The 20,472-nt window shown below is 43.3% G+C and overlaps 1 protein-coding gene across 45 annotated transcripts in view; it reads left to right on the plus strand.

Moving 5' to 3' along the window:
- Positions 1-18,731, plus strand: part of LRRFIP1 (LRR binding FLII interacting protein 1) — a 159,746-nt gene extending 141,015 nt beyond the window's left edge. For 38 of the 45 annotated variants that reach the window (XM_017537773.1, XM_017537753.2, XM_017537759.2 and 35 more), the window contains one exon: positions 204-3,425. In XM_017537773.1, the coding sequence (XP_017393262.1) occupies positions 204-1,711 (1,508 nt within the window). In that variant the 3' untranslated portion in view covers positions 1,712-3,425. Of the gene's footprint in view, positions 1-203; positions 3,426-7,380; positions 7,431-9,796; positions 9,915-10,602; positions 10,683-12,101; positions 12,207-17,839 lie in introns of those variants that run through there. The other 7 variants (XM_017537794.2, XM_017537795.2, XM_017537790.2 and 4 more) reach the window with 2 other exon arrangements.
- The last annotated feature ends 1,741 nt before the right edge of the window (positions 18,732-20,472 follow it).

Raw genomic sequence — 20,472 nt, forward strand, 5'->3', positions numbered from 1 at the left:
CCTCGCTGACCCCAGATTTACTAATGCAACCGCTACTTTGCCGCTCAGAACTGGCAAAGGCTTCCGTTTCTCATGACCCTTAGATGACTCTCTCTCTTTAGGAACAGGGGTGGGTGGGATTTAGAACATGTATTTACATTCTAATGTAAGTTATGTGGCCACCACATCATGGGGTCCCTTCAATTTTCTCAATGGTCTTTTAGGCAGAGCCAGTGAAGTGGAGGTGAAAAATGAAATCGTGGCGAATGTGGGGAAAAGAGAAATCTTGCACAGTACTGAGAAAGAACAACACACAGAGGACACAGTGAAGGACTGTGTGGACATAGAGGTATTCCATGCTGCTGAGAATACCAAGGACCAGAAATCCTCTGAAGACACTGCCCCATTCCTAGGAAGCTTAGCAGGTGCTACCTATGAGAAACAGGTTCAAAGCCAAATTCTAGGGAGCACTTCTCTCCCTGAAAACACAGCACAGGCTGAGTCAAATGAGGTCATGAGTGCACCAGATGACAGAACCAGAACTCCCCTTGAGCCACCCAACTGTTGGAGTGACTTAGCTGCTGGGAGCCATGCAGAGAATGTGGGAGAGGCAGCGGTAACTCAGGTTGGAGAGCAGGCAGGCACAGTGGCCTCATGTCCTTCAGGGCATAGTGATGACACCGTTTATCATGATGAAAAATGTGTGGTAGAGGTCCCCCAAGAGTCAGAGGCAAGCACAGGGAATAGTCTAGAGAAAGAACTCACCAACCAGGAAGCAGCTGAGCCCATGGAGGTCCCAATTCAGAGTACAGAAGAAGAGGGTGAAGAGACAGGATTAAGGGATGAGAAACCAACCAAGACAGAGGTTCCTGGTTCTCTAGCAGGAACCAAGAGCAATGGTCAGGAAGCAACAGGCCCAAGTACAGTAGATATTCAAAGTGAACCCTTAGATATGAAAGACCCTGGTGAAGAAAAGAATGACCAACAGGGAGAGGCATTGGACTCACCGCAGAAGAAGACAAAGAGCAAGAAAAAGAAAAACAAGAAGAAAAAATCCCCAGTACCTGTAGAAACCCTTAAAGATGCTAAAAAAGAGTTAACTTACCAGAACACAGATTTAAGTGAAATGAAGGAAGAAGAGCAGGTAAAATCTTCTGACAGAAAGTCAGTAGTGGAAGCCCAAAACGAGGTGACTGAAAATCCAAAACAGAAAATTGTAGCAGAAAGCAGTGAAAATGTTGATTGTCTGGAGAATCCTGAAATGAAGTTGGATGGGAAACTTGACCAAGAAGGTGATGATGTAAAAACAGCAGCCGGGGAGGTACCAGCTGATGGAGACACGTTAGATTTTGAGGATGGCACAGTCCAATCATCAGGCAGGAGGGCTAGTGGTGAAGAATTAGATGAAGGTGTTGCAAAAGGTAATGCTGAAATAGATGGTGCCACTCAGAGCAGCCTTGTAGAACCAGAAAGCAAAGACACAGATCGCTGCACCGGGCCCGAAAATGAAAGTCCCTCACAGGACATTAGGGAGGCCTGTGAAGCAGAAAGTACAGAGAGGCCAGAACATCCAAGTCAGACCGTCAGGAAGGCTTTAGACAGCAATAGTCTAGACAACGATGACTTGTCGGCACCAGGAGGAGAGCTGGGGGACTTCAACCCAGAAAGCAGAGAAGATACCACAGGAGGAAACGAGAAGGGCAAAAGCAAAGAAGACTGTACCATGTCCTGAGCTGAGGCAGGTGGCAGGCGTGGTGCACAGGAAGTCTGATTGTGAGGGGCTCTTTTATCTCCACGGGCAATGTAAGTAGAATGTTCTAAATTCATAGAGATGCACTGTATGACAATCACCAGGTGATTTACAGACTGTTACTTGTAGATTTCCATGTAATCATTGAGGTTATCACCATATTAGAAAGATACATCTGTTATCTGTGTGCATTCTAATTGAGAGCATTCCAGTAGTATTAAGTAATAATGTCTACTGTTTATAGTCCAGATAATAAAAATAGAGGCATTTCACATTTGCCTTAAGCTCTGATAGGAATGTGGATATTCTTGACCAAGTATATCAGCATCTAATTGAAATGACCAAATAGCATTCTTAGACTTCTGTATTATGAATATAATCGATATTTAAATTAATGTCTTATTCACATATGTGTACTTTCATATTTGATTTTAAAATGTGCATGACAACCTGTATGGTATTTTATTTAAAGGAGATAAACAGCCAAATAGCAAATAGGTCACTGAATAATAAGACTTGCACCTTAGAGCAATAATGATTTTAAGGATAACAAGTAAATGTCTGAAAGCACTAGGGGGTTATTTGCCTTTACCGCATATAAGTCTTTCATCTTGAACCAATGCTTTTGGATCTCGTTATTGATGCTACCTGAATTTACCTTGTAGGAGATTTTACCTTCACTTTATGCTGATGACATATCAAATTCATTTTTATGAAGATTTCTTTTTAAGTTTTTTCCGGAAGTGAAATATGTCAAAATTACATTTCCTATCCCAGTATTTGAGCAGGGACAGTCATTTTTAAAATGTTTTCAGCTGGGCATGGTGGCTCATGCCTGTAATCCCAGCACTTTGGGAGGCCGAGGCAGGTGGATCGCCTGAGGTCAGGAGTTCGAGACCAGCCTGGGCAATGTGGTGAAACCCTGTCTCTACTAAAAATACAAAAAATTAGCTGGGTGTGGTGGCGGGCACCTGTAATCCCAGATACTCGGGAGGCTGAGGCAGAAGAACCAAGATTGCACCATTGCAATCTAGCCTGGACAACAAAAGCAAAACTCCGTCTTAAAAACAAACAAAAAACCATATTTTCACGCCTGTAACCCCAGCACATTGGGAGGCCAAGGTGGGAGGATCACCTGAGGCCAGGAGTTCAAGGCTGCAGTGAGCTATGATTGCACCGCTGCACTCCAACCTGGGAGACAGAATGAGACCCTGTATCTAAAAAAAAAAAAAAAGGGTTTTGACCCTTAAAATTATTTCTCTTTCTGTTTGAATTTCTAATCATCATTCAAAAGAACAGTAAAAAAGATTACTTGTTCTTGTGCAAACTACTAATTAGACTTTAAGAGGATATTTTAAAAAGCTGAATCATTTTTGGTGTTTTGGTATAAATATTTTCATTTGTTATTTCTCAGTATGTTCTTATTGGAAAATTCCTGTTTTGGTCAGCCTGAAGAAAATATCTATTTTCTATATAAAGAAGCATTTAAAAAGATAATTATAAAGTTATTTTTAAAATTGTAAAATATAAAATCACAAAGGAATGTACATTATGAATGTTGTTGACACTTTATGAAATTACATGGATTCATATTACTGTTACAAGATAGAATTGAATGCAAAAAGACCAAAACCTCAATAAAATTTGAGGAAAACATGTTATTAGGTAATTGAAATAAAAACATTTTATAATTGTACAAGCCTGTGGTTCCACTCTTTGGGCTGCTTGAAGTCTGAGTCTGGGTCTGGCTACTGTTGTGCATAGTACTACGTTTCCAGTAAAACCTGTTTGGGGTTGCTGATGCCCACTGGGGTTCTGTAGAAGACCCATGCCTGATGCCCTTCCTCAGTAAGGAAAGCACTTCCCTCCTGGTATCAAGCCTGGGGCTAGCATGGGCATTATTGGGAGAATTGAGACAACTGTGTGTGATCTGATGTGCAGTTCTGATGTGCAGCCTCAGTTGAAAACGGTCTTCATCTGATATTGTGCTTAAATGCGCCAGTACTTAGAATGTTTTTAAGAGTATAATGAAAACGGCAAAAACCTTGACTGTTTCTGCTCAAGTGTCCTGAAGTACAGGATGATGGGGATCATAGATAGGAAAACCTGAGGCTCACTAGGAAATCAAGTCCAAGGGCTCTATAGGACTTGGCAGGGTTTTAGTTTGTCTCTAACTTTAGCAAAGCTGCATTTCTATTGGAATGCATGCTGGAAACAGCTCTCATTCCTCTCTTTAAAGGGCTCTAGGAAAGTGGTTCAACAACCAAGATCACTAAATGGTGAGATCATCAGGCCATTTTAAGTTCTTTCCCATGTTGTTCACCAGCACCTTGCAGGACGTTGGACACACATCACATCCCTCAGCTCAGCCATCCAGCCATCTCAGGGATTCACCACTCATTTGTTTAATTAATAAACACGTTTGATCACTTATGGAGGACACTATGCCAGTGAACAAGCAGCTAGGACCCAGCCCTCCAGTGGGGAATGGACAGATGAAAATCAGTGAGCAAAAAAGAAGGGAAAAGAAAGACTTCTGAACACCCAAACACCAAATCATGTCTCAATGATTTCAGAGCTTTCATTCTGAGCATCAGTTGTTTGCTCTCCAGCGTAATGACTTTATAGCCAAGCACAGTAATTGGCATTACTGTGAAAGCCCTTAACGTACCAAGAAATGGTTGAGGCTGGGCACAGTGGCTCACGCCTATAATCCCAGCACTTTGTGGGGCTGAGGCAGGCGGATCACATGCACACAGGAGTTCAAGCCCAGCCTGGGCAACATGGTGAAAGCCTATCTCTACCAAAAAAAAAAAAAAATACAAACAATTAGCCAGGTGTGGTGGTGTGTGCCTGTAGTCCCAGCTACTCAGGAGGCAGAGGTGGGAGAAACACCTGAACCTGGGAGGTTGGAGCTGCAGTGACTCGTGATCATGCCACTGCACTCCAGCCTGGGCAATGGAATGAAACCCTGTCTCAGAAAAAAAGAACGAAAGAAAAAGAAAGTTGACTTAGGTATACTCTATGTAAGAAGGCATGGAAATATATAAGGCAATTTAGAGAGATTTCAGCGTCAAAGACTCAGACTCAGAAAAGAATTGAAAGGTTGCCTGCCAGTCACATCCCCAGAGGAACCTAGGCCACTGGGGTTTCATTCTCACACAGAATAGAGGAAAACATTGGTTACTGACACATGAAATCAAAAAGCTTGGACATTTTTCAGTTCCAAACCAGAACATAGCTCCTGTATATAAATATGTCTTCCTTCAAAAGTAGAATTAAGTATAGTTATGGGTTGTCATACAAAGGTTGGGCAGCAATCAAGTTTTTAAACAGTTTTCAAGAATGTATGAACTTAAAAGAGATGTATGACCTTGATCACTTTTCGTAATTTTTAATATTTGCAATTAACAGAAGACCTTCTGAACTGAACACTTAAATTTTCACCTTCACTAGGACCCCGAATGCTAATTCTGGGGAGTTTAGACAGTTTGGGTTTCCTGTTTTCTATTTATAGACTCCTTTTCTGGGAGACACCCCCCCATCCTGTACAGCCAAGGGAATACAACAGTAAGATTTGTTCCCAACATCTGGTCCCCTAAGGGAAGGGCGTGGTGTTTGTGTGTGCATGTTTTATGTTCCGAATATGTACTTGTTCCATGTGATAGTCGTACATGGAAAAAACGTTGTCTTTCAAAAGGAAAATCCTTTTGTTCTTTCTCTTTGTCCCTATCTACTGCCTCTCCGAGATATTTTTCAACATGTGAATGGCTGGTGGCTGATACAGGGAAAATTTTTTCAACTAAATGGACAAAATAAATTTATCAATGATGTGCCACTATTTAGTCAACAAATTAGACTTGCTGGTTTTTAATGCTATGAAAACCAGTACTGTTATTTTCTTCATGTCAAATTATTTTGCTTCATTCCTTTTTCCATTTTCTTGAAACTCTTTCCTTCTTGTTTTCTTCTCAAGCTTTAAAATTTCTTTTCTATAAAAGTTTCTTCTCTATTTTTAATACTCTCATGACTAAATGTCAGATTATCTTTATCGATTTTGCTTGCACTCATTACATTTTAACACTTATTTTCTAGTGCCTATCTAGAATATTTGAAGTCTTCTAGAAGAAAATAATAAAAGTTGTACGATAAATACTTGAGCTTCAAGACCACATTCAGATGTATTCAGTGTTTCTTATGATGCCTGTAGCTTTTGTATGTAGGAGTATTAAAACGTAAGAAAATGAAAAGTGATACTGGACAAAAGAATCAGGTTTATAACTACAAAAATGTTTTGTTTCAGTGTTGGATGGGTTATGGGAGGGAAAGAGTAAAACATCTGTCAGAAGTAACTTGACTGTAAATTAAAATAGGACTCAAAAGGATCATAAATTTAATTTATATTGTGCTTAACATTATGTGGTGTTTTATTGTTCCTTTCAAAACAACTTAGGATCTTTGGAAAACATAATTAGAGAAAAATGTAACTTGATTAGCATGTGGCTAGATGATTTTTTAAATGAAAACGAAGATGCATTTTATATGAATTATATTCTTTTCACATGGCTAATCAAGGTTAGTTTTTTGCCTTCTGTGAAGAATCTGGAGGTAGGCCACGTGAGAGCAGCGTCCCAGTAAGCTAAGAGCTTTGAGTCAGGGTCTGACTCAGATGTGAGTTTAGATCTGGAAAAACAGTGGCTGCAGTGGTTAGGGGCGTGTTTCTGTGCCTGGGCTGTGAGGCCTTAAGAAAGTTGCTTAGTGATTCTGGGCCACATCTATAGAGGGAAGAATACTGTAATGAAGCCCACCCATAGGGTTTCTGGGGCCGAAACAAGCTCATGATGTCAAAGCTGCTAGAACTGTACGTGTGTCAGAGAGAGTGCGCAGCACACGTAATCATCACTGCCATCACTCCAGCATCCGATGGTGCCTTTAAACTGATGGGGGATTTTGCCCAAAACTCTAAACCCTCTCCAAACCTTGGTTTCCCCCCTCATCCGAAGAATATAGTACTTGACACTCCTTCGGAGAGATGTTTGGAATTTATAGATGCTTACATATATGGATCCTTACACATCAGGGGCAAGAGGAATTATAGACACTTAAACCATTACTGCCTTTTTCCTCCAAAGAACAACAGCTTGATAACTGGGTTAGCAGATGTGCTAGTGGACTTAGGTTATAAACAGATAGTCACAACACTGACATCGATGAGTCTATGAGAGAAGTTAGAAAGATAAATACATCTGGGATGTAAAGGCGAGGCTGATCAAAATGTTGGTGCTATTGATCTGCAATTCTCGGTGTTTGTACATTGCTAATGATGTTAAACCATGAAGCCTGTGAGATCTTGTGTTGCAGCGTGGTTTGGCCCTAGCGTTCTTGCATGCTAACCTAAGGTAGAAGATTAGCAGCCTGTTTGCATGCAGCCGGATGCTGCCCTGACGTGAAGCATGTTCTGGGAGGTTGACCCAACCCCCCTTGGCTGAATTCTTCCCCCGTCCTGTCTGTGGCCTCATTCACCGTGGTACGTGTATAACTACTTTCATCATTCATTTCACTAACCTGAACTATCATTCTTCAGTTTCACAGTGTGCTGAAAGGCACGGCACATGGATTCACCTAAACCTGTGTCTTTCTGATTTCTTTAGATATTAGGCTGAAAAAGCTGATCGATGAACGGGAATGCTTATTGGAACAGGTAACAATCTTTTTATTAGTTTACCAGCTCTTGAACAGGGCACCTGAAACCACCTGCCTATCCTTTCTTCTTGCTTACTCAGAAAACCCCTAAGTTCATCATGCCTGAAAGTAATTATCAAGCCGACTGGTGTTCTTAAGAATATTATCCAAATAGAACAGAAAGTTGATATTTTAATCATAAGAGAACATCCTGAGTCATACCAGGCTTAATGAGGATGGCTCAAAGACTCAAAGCCTTGCAACTGAATTTCTTGCATTTCACTGAATTGTTGCTTAAAGTAAATATCAATGTTGATCATTAAGAATATTAATGATTAACCATTGAGAAACAAGGGCATTACTGAGTCATTCCAAACAGCGCTTCTCTTTCCATATGGGCTGTTTGTCCGTAAAAGTCAGTTTTGTACTCTTGGTGATCAGCACCCCTGTCTCACAGATATTTCTTTGTTACAGCTGATTAAACTTGTTTTAGCCATGTTTATCTTCATTGCTTTCTCCTACCTCAAGAAATAGTGGGCCGGGCACAGTGGCTCATACATGTAATCCCAGCACTTTGGGAGGCCGAGGCAGGCGGATCTCTTGAGGTCAGGAGTTCAAGACCAGCCTGCCAACATGGTAAAACCCTGTCTCTACTAAAAACACAAAAATTAGCCAGGCATGGTGGCAGGCTCCTGTAATCCCAGTACTGGGGAGGCTGAGGCAGGAGAATCCTTGAACCCAGGAAGTAGAGGTGCAGTGAGCCGACATCACACCACTGCCCTCCAGCCTGGGTGACAGAGCAAGACTCCATCTCAAAAAAGAAAAGAAAAGTCACGAAATACTGTACAGTTGTCCTATTTGATCTTTTTATATGCAGGATAGTGATTAAATCACTCTAAAATCACTTTCCTCTCATTTCTCCTCATAAGCCTAACGAATGAATGTATTTGCCTTACTTTCTACCATGCTGTTGAAGATTCTCCGAAAATTGGAGAAAGCACTAAATATGGTAGGAAGATTCTCTTGAAGTTCCTGTGATCTTTAGAAAACATGCGTTCACAAGTTCTATACTTATTTCCTTAAAGCTGCATGCACTTTTGGTTTGTATTTAATTAGGGGTCTCCCTTGCCTGGTGTGTGGGGTACGAAGGCAGGTGATCACCTGCAACAATTCTTCATAGATTCAAAGTTAAACATGAAAAGCCCCGGGAGACCCCGCCAATTAGATGCCAGAAAATTCTGCAGTCATTGACTGTTAACTGCAATTCCAGCTATACAATCAGCCGTCCATATCCACGGGTTCCATATCTGTGGATTCAACCAACATGGATTAAAATATATTAAAAAAAAAAAAAACATAAATTACACAAAGTTCCAAAAAGCAAAACTAGAATTTGCCCTGCATGGAGTCCTGCACCGAATCCACATGAATGAAGTGAGTTGTAGGCGTTGTGTTGGGTATTATAAGGAATTTAGGGATGATTTAAAGTGTACAGGGGGATGCATGTAGGTTTATGCAAATGCTGCACCATCTTATATCAGGGACTTGAGCATCCACAGATTCCCCCACAGATACCGAGGGACGACTGGACATGATTCTTTCTGACCTACAGAGAGGAAAGCTAACTAGAGAACAACTCTCTGAAAGCTGGCCAACTGCCTCTGAACATACCGGGAGCTTGTCTGGACTCCTTGAGAAAGCACACGACTTTTGGGGGAATTAATTACAATATATCGGAGCCCAGAAGGCTCCAATTGGCCCTTTCTGGTTTCTCAGTAAATAAAGAGAAAGTGAATAGCATGCTGACTTACTGAGTCTTAAATATTGCATGTATTTCATGTACATTCTCCTCCTGAGTCCTAGAGGAATTTCACTTTAGAAATGACTTTTCACTGGGCACAGTGGCTCACACCTGTAATACCAGCACTTTGGGAGGCCAAGGCAGGTAGATCACCCGAGATCAGGAGTTCAAGACCAGCCTGACCAACATGGAGAAACTCTGTCTCTACCAAAAGTAAAAAATCAGCCAGGCGTGGTGATGCATGCCTGTAATCCCAGCTACTCAGGAAGCTGAGGCAGAATTGCTTGAGCCCAGGAGGTGGAGATTACAGTGAGCCGAGATCATGCCACTGCACTCCAGCCTGGGCAACAAGAATGAAACTCCGTCTCAAAAAAAAGCAAACAAATGACTTTTCTCCTAGAGTTACAGAGTAATTCATTTTCATTCACTGTACATTGAATTGTATTTCTGAGAAGAGTACTGATGGACAGAAAGTTCCTTCTGTCAATTGACATGCTGCTTTCTTTCTGATGGGCTCTAACTTCGGCTTTTCAGTCTCATTTAGAATAGAGAAATTAACATATTTTGCCGGCGGGTGTTTTCAGATTAAGAAACTCAAAGGGCAGCTGGAGGAGAGACAGAAGATTGGCAAACTAGATAACCTTCGATCTGAAGATAATGTCTTGGAAAACGGGACAGACATGCATGTAATGGACCTACAAAGTAAATGTCAATTCTTGTGTAGAAAAGTGAATTCTTTCAGATGTGCTGTATTAGTATATTGTGCTAGCAGAGAAAAACTGTCATAGCAAAGAATGCCCTCATTCCCTCACATCCCCACAAAAGCCCTTGAAAATAAAAGCACAAGGATGTCTTCTTATGGGCAAGAACAAGGGTGGGTAGGTGGATAGAACAAGGGTGTTTCTCTCTGAGCCTATGAAATAGAACAGGTGCCCAAAAATGTGTACCAAGGTACCACCACAGGTTGCGCTGATGGAAACCACATTTACTTTGCTGGATACAGCAATCTTTTGATCTCTAGATTGTATGAAAGAAAAGGAAAGGCTTTTTTAACGCCAATAAACTGAAAACAGTCTTGAGAGATAAAATTACGCCCAGTCTCTCTCGCCCCTTCCCCTACCCCCCACCATTTCTCTGTCCTCACACTCCTAGGCGCTCTCTTGCGCGGGGTCTCCTGCCCCAAGCACAGGGACAGAAGGCACTTTCCCAGCCTGGGTTCATGGGGAGAGAGTGCCTTCTCTTCTCAGCTCTGGCAGGTTGTGGAGGCAGGGCCAGAACTAACAGATTTGCGAGGCGATTACAAAGTAAGGGCTTGGTTCCCAGGAACTATTGTTTTAATATTTGAAAAGCCCAAGAGCTTAACAGATTTTCCTTCTCTTTCAACCTTTAGGGGATGCCAACAGACAGATCAGCGACCTCAAATTTAAACTTGCAAAATCTGAGCAAGAGATAACTGCATTAGAACAAAATGTACGTGTAAGCAATAACGGGCAGAACTGATGATTAACCGAAGTTTTGCTAGAACTTGCTAGAAACAGCCCCGAAAGGCTGAGGACCAAAAAAAGAGCCAAGATTTTTAGAACCATAAAACATCCTAAGAAGGATAAGACAGCAAGCCTTTCCATTCATTTCTGACAGAGAGCAAGTAGGAAGGAATTAATTCTTAGAATTTAAGTTGTTAGAGTAGATACCAACTCTTTATCAACAGCAGGCAGTTGTAGAAAATAGCTAATGTGGCTTGGGAGTGGTTTAAAATTTTGTTCTTTAAAAAAAATTTAGTTAATTGGCCAGGTGCAGTGACTCACACCTGTAGTCCCAGCATTTTGGGAGGCTGAGGCAAGCAGATCACTGAAGGTCAGGAATTTGAGCCAGCCTGACCAATATGATGAAACTCCATCTCTACTAAAAATACAAAAATTAGCCAGGCGTGGTGGCAGATGCCTGTAATGTCAGCTACTCGGGAAGCTGAAGCAGGAGAATCGCTTGAACTAGAGTGACAGAGGCTGCAGTGAGCCGAGATCACACCACTGCACTCCAGCCTGGGTGACAGAGGGAGACCTTGTCTCTAAAATAAAATAAAATAAATAAATAATAATTTAGTTAACTAAAAAACACATCATACTGGGATGTCCTCTTGCCTGGGTTTTTAGCCTTTCTCTGGCAGCCAGGCCAGCCCTCCCTGGTGTCTAGACATGGGGGCACCCCTGCCTCTAGTACACTGGGCCCTGGGGCAATTTGTGTTCTAGCAGAAAGAGGAAAAAAACAGGTACCATTTCCCCCTCCATTGTGGGTATACTTGGCTGGAAATTTCTGAAATGTGTATAGAAACAGAAATGAGAACAGCACATGTAGAGACGATGCATGCTTTTGATTGCAGCAGAATGAAGGTGCCCGGCAGCCCTTCGCTGCTGCCGTCTTTCATTTCAGAACCTTGGCTGGGGAATGCCATGCCGAAGGCTCCTCCTTTCACTCTTCGCCCTGTCCTCTCCTCCTCCCACCCCCACCACACCCAGGAGAGATAGACTGGAGCCGAGGTCCCGGTGGAACCCGTGCCTTACCAGCACCGCTCTGCCTGGACGTACTAGTCTGTTTCCAACAGAACAGACCACCCTGGGGGAGAAGAAGCAGGCAGCAAGGCGCCAGCACTGTGGAAGCCACCCTGGTGGATGGGATCAGAGGAAATGAGTCCCCATCGTGTCAGCACGGGGTCGCCCAGAAATATGAACTAATAGCTTGCTTGGCTCAAACACACACCATAGTCCAAAATGTTACAAGTATTTGCATGGTGTATTTTCCCATTTTATTAAATCACACCCTTGGATCTCAAAGCAACTAAAGAAAGAAAACAGGCCCACCCGTTTATACATATGGTTTTTTTCTACCTTTTAGGTAATAAGGTTAGAGAGTCAAGTATCACGTTACAAATCAGCGGCTGAAAATGCAGAAAAAATAGAAGATGAACTAAAGGCTGAAAAACGGAAACTCCAAAGAGAGGTAAATTTCCTAGGCAATTTCTAGGTAGAGAACGGCCGCAAGTATTTCTCTAGTGGGGACAGTACAGGGAAGATTTTCTGTGACATCTGCCCCTGGGCTAGTCATTGTCAGATCATTCCACACCACTCTGTAGTGCTGGTGTCTTAATAAAGGAAGGTGTAGCTCCGCCAGTTAGAGCTTAGGGCCAGACCTCGCTAGCATCAACTGGTTCACCCGTCAGTTTTGAGCATCTCCTATAGGAGGATTTGTCCATCAATGACAAGGTAATGAGATAAAGGAGTAGCCAGCCCTCTTATGCTCCGAATATTTTTTGTGTCATGCAGAATGAGCCTGGGTAGAAGACCAGGAGCCCAGGGGCCTACTGTGGCCCAGAGCTGGGTGTGGCACCGGGGCCAGGCCACAGCTATCTGGGGTCACCCTATGGAAAGTGCCCTTGAGAAGCCGAGCTGCTGTCACTCCACCTGCTGGTCACACTCCCAAATTACCATGCTTCCCAATTAAAGCACGTATTTTACCTTACTGAAGACACCTGGCAAATACTTCAACAAATATTTACAGCATCTGTTGCATGCCGGGCACAGGTTCAGGTGCTGGAGATGCAGCTGTGACTTTAACAGACAGAAGCCTCTGCCTCCATAGAGCCTATGCTCTGGAAGAGGGAGGTCAGTAAGTGACCACAGGCAGGAGAGGGGCTGGAGCGTGGAATGGCCCAGGCCAGGCAGTTTTAGGTAGGTGGCCTAGGAAGATGTTCCTTCTCGTGGCATATAAGGATAGGCCTGAGCAGGCCAGGAAGTGAGCCAGGTGGCACTGGGAGAGAGCCCTCCTCGTAAGGGATGAGCACGTGCGGGGAGAGCTGTGGGCAAGGCACTGCCTTTGTCACAGAACAGTCAGAGCGGTGCAGGTCGAGTGAGCAGGGGGAGAGGAGGTGAAGGGAGCAGTCAGAGCACCCCAGCCTGTGAGGCAGGGCCCTGGAGGCCATGGACAGGACTTGGGCTCCTCCTGTGAGTAAAGTGGGAGCTTGTGCAGGGTTTTGAGCAGAGGAGTGGCTTATGTTGATTTATGTTTTAATAGGATCGCTCTGGCCAGGCGCGGTGGCTCACGCCTGTGATCCCAGCACTTTGGGAGTCCAAGCAAACCGCTTGAGCTCAGGAGTTCAAGACTAGCCTGGGCAACATGGTGAAACCCTGTCTACATAAACTGCAAAAAACGAATTAGCCAGGTGTGGTGGCCCATGCTTGTAGTCCCAGCTACTTCAGAGGCTGAGGCAGGAGGACTGATTGAGCCTGGGAGGTGGAGGCTGCTTTGAGCCATGAGCATGCCACTGTACTCCAGCCTGGGGTGACAGAGCAAGAGCCTGTTTCAACAAAAAAGAAAAGACTCACTCCTTTTGTATTTAAACTGTAGGAAGGGGACTGTCGAGGAGAAACCAAAGATGCCGTTTCTCTCCTCTTTATTTTTTTGTTTTACTTTGAGACAGAGTTTCACTCTGTTGCCCAGGCTGGAGTGCAGTGGCACCATGTCAGCTCACTGCAACCTCCACCTCCCAGGTTCAAGCCTCCCACCTCAGCCTCCCGAGTAGCTGGGATTATAGGCACTCACCATCATGCCTGGCTAATTTTTGTATTTTTATAGAGAAGGGGTTTCTCCATGTTGGCCAGGCTGGTCTTGAACTCCTGACCTCAGGTGATCCTCCTCTGTTGGCCTCCCAAAATGCTGCGATTACAGGCATGAGCCGCCGCACCCGGCCTTCTGTCCTCTTTAAAACTCTTTCTTCACCCACATGCCCCTCTATGCCACCTCAGTTCTTAGCCCCTCAACAGTCCCTCACCAGCAAAGGGTGCAACCCCTTGAAAATGCTGTCAGAGCCTCAGGCCCTCCCTTCTTCAAGCCTGACATGCACATACTGACATACATGTGTATATGTGTGTACCTATACATGTACATCCACACATGAATATTTTTGACCTGCTTAAATCCCACTTATCGGATATACTATTGTTGTGGTGGTGGTGTTGATTTATATCGCCCACGTTTGTTTGCCATAGCTACATATTGGCCATTTTACATGCCTTTCCTGTTAGTGTCTTAGACTGTACTGGAATCATTTTCCTGCTCCCTGAAGTACACACTGTAGTTCTTTTAGAGCAGCCTTCTTGCTGGTGAATTCTGGTTTTGTTTATACGTGTTTTGGTTTCAGCCTTGTTCTTGGACGGCAGTATTGAGAAATGCTTTGTCCATTCTAGCAAAATCACATTTCTGAAGATCCTGGGGGTCGATTCTTCACCCGCAGCTTAGTCGTGCATCTGCATGCATGTGTGGGACCCATGGCAGCTCCTGTGCCCTTGCCATGCTCCAGATGTTCCTTCCACTTCCCTGGCCCACCCCTGGCCCAGCCACTCTTGTTGCAGCCCACATGTGTTGATGTAGACTGTTTCAGTCAGCATGTTTCTGTTTTCACATTGCCATTATGTTTTAACTCAGGAGTTATTTAGAAATATACCTTTTTAAAATGTGAAATTTTTTCATTTAACTTTTTCTTTTTTTTTTGAGACAGAGTCTCGCTCTGTTGCCCAGATTGGAGTGCAATGGTGCAATCTCGGCTCACTGCAACCTCCACTCCCCAGGCTCAAGCAATTCTCCTGCCTCAGCCTCCCAAGTAGCTAGAATCACTTGGGAAGAATTACTAAAAATACAAAAATTAGCCACCACACCTGGCTAATTTTTGTATTTTTAGTAGAGACAGGGTTTCACCATGTTGGCCAGGCTAGTCTTGAACGCCTGACCTCAGGTGATCCACCCACCTCGGCCTCCCAAAGTGCTGAGATTACAAACATGAGCCACGGTGCCTGACCCATTTAACTTTCTAGCTTAATTTTGTTATGGTCAGAGAATGTGGTCTCTGTTATACCTGGTCTTTGAAATTTGTTAATACTTGCTGAATGGCCTGATACATGATTCACTTTTGTAAATGTCTCCGACGTGCTTAAGAATGTGTAACCTCTGATTTATGGGTGCAAAATTCTGTATACTTCCACCGATCAAACTTGTGAAGTGTGAGTTCAGATCTGATTTCTTTTGTCCACTTAAATTCTCAGTGGCTCATAGAGACTTGTCAAACTTTTCCAATAGATGATGGTGGATTTGTCTCATTCTGCCTATTTCTCCTATATATTTTCAGGCTATTGATACTAGTGTTTAAAATTCTGATATCCTCTGGATGAGTTACCCTGTTGTCATTTTGTGGTAACCCTCTCAGTCCCTGCTGCTGCTGGCCTTCTCGGGTATTCATGTGGCTGCATCAGCTTTCTTTTGGTTAGTATTTGTCCTCTTCTGATTTTTCCATCCCTTGGATTCGTCTTCCCTGTGTTGTTACGCTTTAGATTATCTTTTCAGATGCATATAGCTAGGTGGCAGTGGTTTTTAAGTGAATCCGAAATCTGGGTATGTTAGCACAGCCTTTAGTCCATTGTTACTGGTATATTTGACTTGTTTTCACCATCTGACTATGGATGACCATTTATCCTGTTTTTTGTGTGTCCTTTTCCTCTCTCCAAATTTAAATTTTACATTCAATTTCTATTCTTTCAGTCATCACTCATGGGGTATTAAAGTGGAACACTGTCTCTACTGCCCTCTGTGCAATAGACTTCTGAGCACTTCAGCTTCACTTTCCTGCCTGACATGTACAAACCCACACATATGTGTATATGTGTATGTATACATGTATATTCACACATAAATACTTTTGACCTTCATAAATCCCACTTATCAGATAATACTACTGTTGTGTTGTTGTTGTTGTTATTGATTTATATCGCCCATGTTTGTTTGTCATAGCTACATATTGGCCATATTACATGTCTTTTCTGTTAGTGTCTCAGACCGTACTAGAATCCTTTTCCACCTCCCTGAAGTACACACTGTAGAAATTCTTTTAGAGCAGACTTCTTGGTGGAGAATTCCCTGTTTTTGTTTATACATGTTTTGGTTTCAGCCTTGTTCTTGGAGAGTAGTATTGAGGGACATGCAGTTCTGCGTGGTGGTCATTTTCCTCAGCGATTATAGCAATTATGGCCTCCATTGAGCTGTTGAGAAAGGACGGTGGATCCTTTGCAGGGGACCTTTTTTTCTTCTCTAGTTTCATTCAGGTTCTCTTTGTCTTTGATTTTCTACAGTTTTACTGTTAGATGTGATTTATTGCAATCTTTCTGCTTGAGATATATAGTGTTTCTTGGATCTATGAAGTCTTTTTAAAAATTGATTTGGGAAAATATTCAACCATTAGCTCCTTAAATAATTCCTCTTGTTTTAGTCTCTCCACATTCCCCTCTGGAACTCTAATCAGAGGATATTAGAGATTCTTATTGTGACCGTCATTTTTTAACCATCTCTCATGTTTTCTATCTCCTTACCTCTCTCTGTTGCACAATCCCTCAAGTTTTTTTTAAAGGTTTTCCAGTCCACCTTTTTTTTAAAAAAAGTATCTTCATTCTTGATAGTTTCTTGTTGCATGTTTATGTATGTCCTCTTTTTAATTGTATTCTTATTCTTTAAATATTTCATACACAGCTGTTCTGCTTTCTATATCTGACAGTTGAAACATGCTCAGTCTTTGGGGGTCTAATTCTGTCATTTATTGCTTCTGTTGACTCTCACTCAAATTGTTTGTCACCTCCTGTATTTAATGTTGTGAGCTTATGCTTTATTTTAATTTGTAGGAATGCTCCAGGCTTAACTTGTGGAAACTGCAAAAAGGGCTTGCTTCTGCCTCTGCTGGTGAGGTGGGGGCAGGACTTATGTCCCAGGACCCAAACAACCCTCCTTGAGTGTTTTGGGTTGAAAGCAGAGCCATAGACTCTATTCTTGTGACCCCTCCAAAACCATGTTCTCCCAGCTTAGGGCACCTTCACTGCCCTGCTACCTGTGGGTCCAGACCGTGCCCTACTAATGTGGCTTCTACAGCTCATCTTCTGCCTGACTCTCAGCTCTGTGGCCCTGGCTCCCAGGTGTGGCTGTCTTGGCCTCAGGCATTCCTGCCTTGGACTCTGGCTGCTAGGGCTGTGGGGACCGCCTCCTCCATGCAGTCCAAGCTCAACTCTTGTTGTGTTTGTTTACCTCATGCCTCACTTACCTTTTGTGAAACCATCCGGATCCCAACTGGGTGCAGTGGCTCACGCCTGTAATCCCAGCACTTTTGGAGACCGAGGAGGATGGATCACCTGCTGTCAGGAGTTCGAGACCAGCCTGACCAACATGGTGAAACCCTGTCTCTACTAAAGATACAAAAAGTTAGCTGAGTGTGGTATTGTGCTCCTGTAGTCCCAGCTAGTTGGGAGGCTGAGTCTAGAGAATTGCTTGAACCCGGGAGGTGTAGTGCAAATAACACTGCACTCTAGCCCAGATGACAGAGCAAGACTCCATCGCAAAAAAAGGAAAAAAGAAACCATTGGGATCCCCAAGAGTGTTTTCTCTCTTGGGTCCAGTTGTTTCAGAGGAGAAAGGGCATCATGAGTGACCAGGGTCCAAGTTATCATTCTATTTTTCAGTAGGACTGGAATTTTGGCAACACAGAACCCTGTGATGTCTGGAGGAAGCCAGTTCCTCAAAGCTCACTGCCTTTTCTCTGTTCCCAGCTCCGCTCTGCATTGGATAAAACAGAAGAGCTCGAGGTGAGCAACGGCCACTTAGTGAAGCGTCTGGAAAAAATGAAAGCAAATAGGAATGCACTCTTGTCCCAGCAGTAAATTCTAGCTCTGAACAGGCAGCTGGTTGGTGACTGGAGAGCATTGTTTCATAGGCTTTTCTCTGTCCTGTCTGGGAGCTCTGCTTCTTCCCCTGCCTTCTGAGAGAAGAAGACCGTGGCGAGCTTGGTGCTTAGGGGGTCCCATGCCATGGCTCATCCAAGGGAGCCCCAGCAGCCACCAGGTGCCTCTGTCTGCAGACCCCTGACCCGGGCTGGGGCCGACACTCAGAACCTGCAGGTACTTCATAAGCACACGGGGGCCTCGAGGGAGCTCTGTGTCTGACCGCACAGCAGCCTCTGAACGCCAATGGAAATGGTGATCAAAGTAAAGATTCAGTTGGGACTTGAGGTTTTTTTTTCATGTGTCTTGCTGAAGATTAAGGGGAAATGTTACAGTGTTGGGACTTCCTTTCATGGCAGAATCTACAATTTGAGCGACTTCAGTAGTATCTCTTAGTCTATGCTTTTCATACACAAAACACTGTGGAACCACAAGCCATTACCAAGCAAAACTCTTTCACTGGAAACAAGGGGGTGGTCTAGAAGTAAAAGTGACCTTAAGAAGACTCTTTACAGGCAACAAATGAAGCTTTTCTAAGGGGTTTTTGCATCAGTTCAGTCATAAGAATACTTTTTTCCAGGGTAATTAGGCAATAGTTACACTGAAAATGACAGCTTTTCATTTGCATTATTTAATCCTTATATTTGGAATTGAAGTTGTTAACTTCTTTTAAAGAATGTACGATTAGAAAAATAAAAAAATTAAATGTTGAGAGACTTCAGCAATATGGCTTTAATTTTTTTCCACTGAGAAAGAAGATCTTTAATTTCGTATTAATGGTTATGTATATTTTGGGTCACCTTTTTATTTTTTAAGACTATCAAGTCAATTCATTTTTCTTTCCATTTAAAACAAAGGCATTTTCGCAGAATGAGTGCACTTAAAAAGCGAAGTGAAGAAGTAGGTAACAGTAGAGATTATGGTGATATTGTCAAGGACAAAAGTAAAAACGTTAGCTACCTGCTGATTTCTAGTGACTGTTCATATATGTGGTATTTCAAACATAGCTGGTGAAGCCAGCCAGCTTCGGGACATTAGTGGAAACCAAGTTAGTATCATCCAAAACCATATCTAGTCTTAACACATGGAGAATGCTGGAGTAAGGATTGTGAGTTCAGGGTGTATAATTAAGAAAACATGACCTGGCGCAGTGGCTCATGCCTGTAATCCCAGCAGTTGGAGACCAGCCTAGCCAATGTAGTGAAACCCTGTCTCTACTAAAAATACAAACATTAGCCAGGTGTGGTAGTGTGCACCTGTAATCCAGCTACTCAGGAGGCTGAGGCAGGAGAAGTGCGTAAACTCAGGAGGGTGGAAGTTGCAGTGAGCCAAGATCACACCACTACATTACAGCCTAGGAACACTACACGACTCCATATCAAAAAAAAAAAAAAAAAAGAAAGAAAGAAAACACACCCAGCATAATGCTAAAGATCACCAGCGTCCATCCTCCCAGAACTGTATGGATCCAGGACAAACACAGCTGCATTGCATTAAGAAAGAGATGAAATCTCTATTAAAATAAACAGGTTTTTGTATTCCTTGTGCAGAGGATATATAAGTGGGCAGACAAGTTACAAGGGGCTGGGGGCCAACACTGGCAAGAAGGAAACCACAGGTCAGGACAGGTGAGCAAAACATGCTGGCAGGTGGGTGCCACTGGGAGACCCACACTGCACACTGGGCGCCATATGAACAGGAAGATGGAAGGAAGCTGGATGAAGTCCCTCAGGGATCCTGTCCTGACCATGCTGGATCCGTCAGCAAAGGGGAGATGTTCAGTTCATTGTCTCATCCTCAAGGTTTCTTCCACAACATCTGAATACAGACATGTTGAACCAGGAAAATATCTATGTCACTCACAAATAACACCAGTAGCAAACACTCATACAGCACGCAGACATGCTCAGCAGTCTGCTAATGCTTTTGGGTATTTTTCACTAGTGTAATTTTCACATATTTTCACTTGTTTCATTTGCACAGAAATTTTATGAGGTAGATGCTGTTATGAAATCCACATTACAGATGAGGGAACCAGGGCCCAAGAAGGTTCACTGGCCAGAAGTCTCAGCTGGTAAGTACGGGGCTGGAAGGCATCGATTCCCAGCTGTCTCACTGCCCTGAGAGGATGGCGTTTTTGCTGGGCGTGGTGGCTCATGCCTGTAATCCCAGCATTTGAGAGGCTGAGGCGGGCAGTTGGGACTTGACTCTTTTTTTTTCATGTGTCTTGCTGAAGATTAAGGGGGAATGTTACAGTGTTGTGACTTCCTGTCATGGCAGAATCTACAATTTGAGCGACTTCTGTAGTATCTTTTAGCCTATGCTTTTCACACACAAAACACTGTGGAACCACAAGCCATTACCAAGCAAAACTCTTTTACTGGAAACAAGAGAGTGAGGTCGGGAGATCGAGACCATCCTGGCCAACATGGTGAAACCCCATCTCTACTAAAATACAAAAA

The sequence above is a fragment of the Cebus imitator genome, unplaced genomic scaffold, assembly GCF_001604975.1.
Source record: "Cebus imitator isolate Cc_AM_T3 unplaced genomic scaffold, Cebus_imitator-1.0 Scaffold106, whole genome shotgun sequence".
NCBI classification, from domain to species: Eukaryota; Metazoa; Chordata; class Mammalia; order Primates; family Cebidae; genus Cebus; species Cebus imitator.